This window comes from Sinocyclocheilus grahami, unplaced genomic scaffold (genome assembly GCF_001515645.1).
Source record: "Sinocyclocheilus grahami isolate Dianchi unplaced genomic scaffold, SAMN03320097.WGS_v1.1 scaffold4443.1, whole genome shotgun sequence".
In the NCBI taxonomy this organism is placed as follows: Eukaryota; Metazoa; Chordata; class Actinopteri; order Cypriniformes; family Cyprinidae; genus Sinocyclocheilus; species Sinocyclocheilus grahami.
In genome coordinates this window covers 10,603-10,981 of record NW_015509380.1, presented here as the reverse complement: position 1 = coordinate 10,981, position 379 = coordinate 10,603, and the positions used below count along the sequence as shown (strand labels likewise).

General features: G+C 29.8%; 1 protein-coding gene across 1 annotated transcript in view; it reads right to left on the bottom strand.

Moving 5' to 3' along the window:
• LOC107576842 (DNA-binding protein RFX6-like) overlaps positions 1-379 on the bottom strand; it is a gene marked incomplete at both ends in the record, with an annotated part of 12,519 nt that overhangs the window by 2,819 nt on the left and 9,321 nt on the right. The window contains one exon of the mRNA XM_016262969.1: positions 31-77. Coding sequence (XP_016118455.1) covers positions 31-77 — 47 coding nt within the window. The remainder of the gene's footprint in view (positions 1-30; positions 78-379) is intronic.

Genomic DNA, 379 nt, shown 5'->3' with positions numbered 1-379 from the left:
ACTGCTACGGTTGATCATGGCAGGAGAGATCGGAGGGGTCATCAGGGTGGCGCTGTTCTGCGAGTAATCCATTTGACCTGAAAAGTAATAGCAATTATATTAAAATAAATTATTATGTTAAACAGTTTCACTCAGAAATTTCTAGTAAATTTCACAATTAATGACAAAGAAACAGCAACACGTTGAATTAAGCATGAAATTTAGAAGTAGAACGACTGAAATAGTATTTTCTTGTCAAATATACAGTACTTACAGTAAGTAATCCTTGTTTTATTTACAACTTAGTCTAGTTAATATTGAAATACTGAAATGAAGAATTGCTTCATATCCTTAGAGAGAAAAAGATTTGTTATTTTAATATAGAAATCTAAATAAAAAT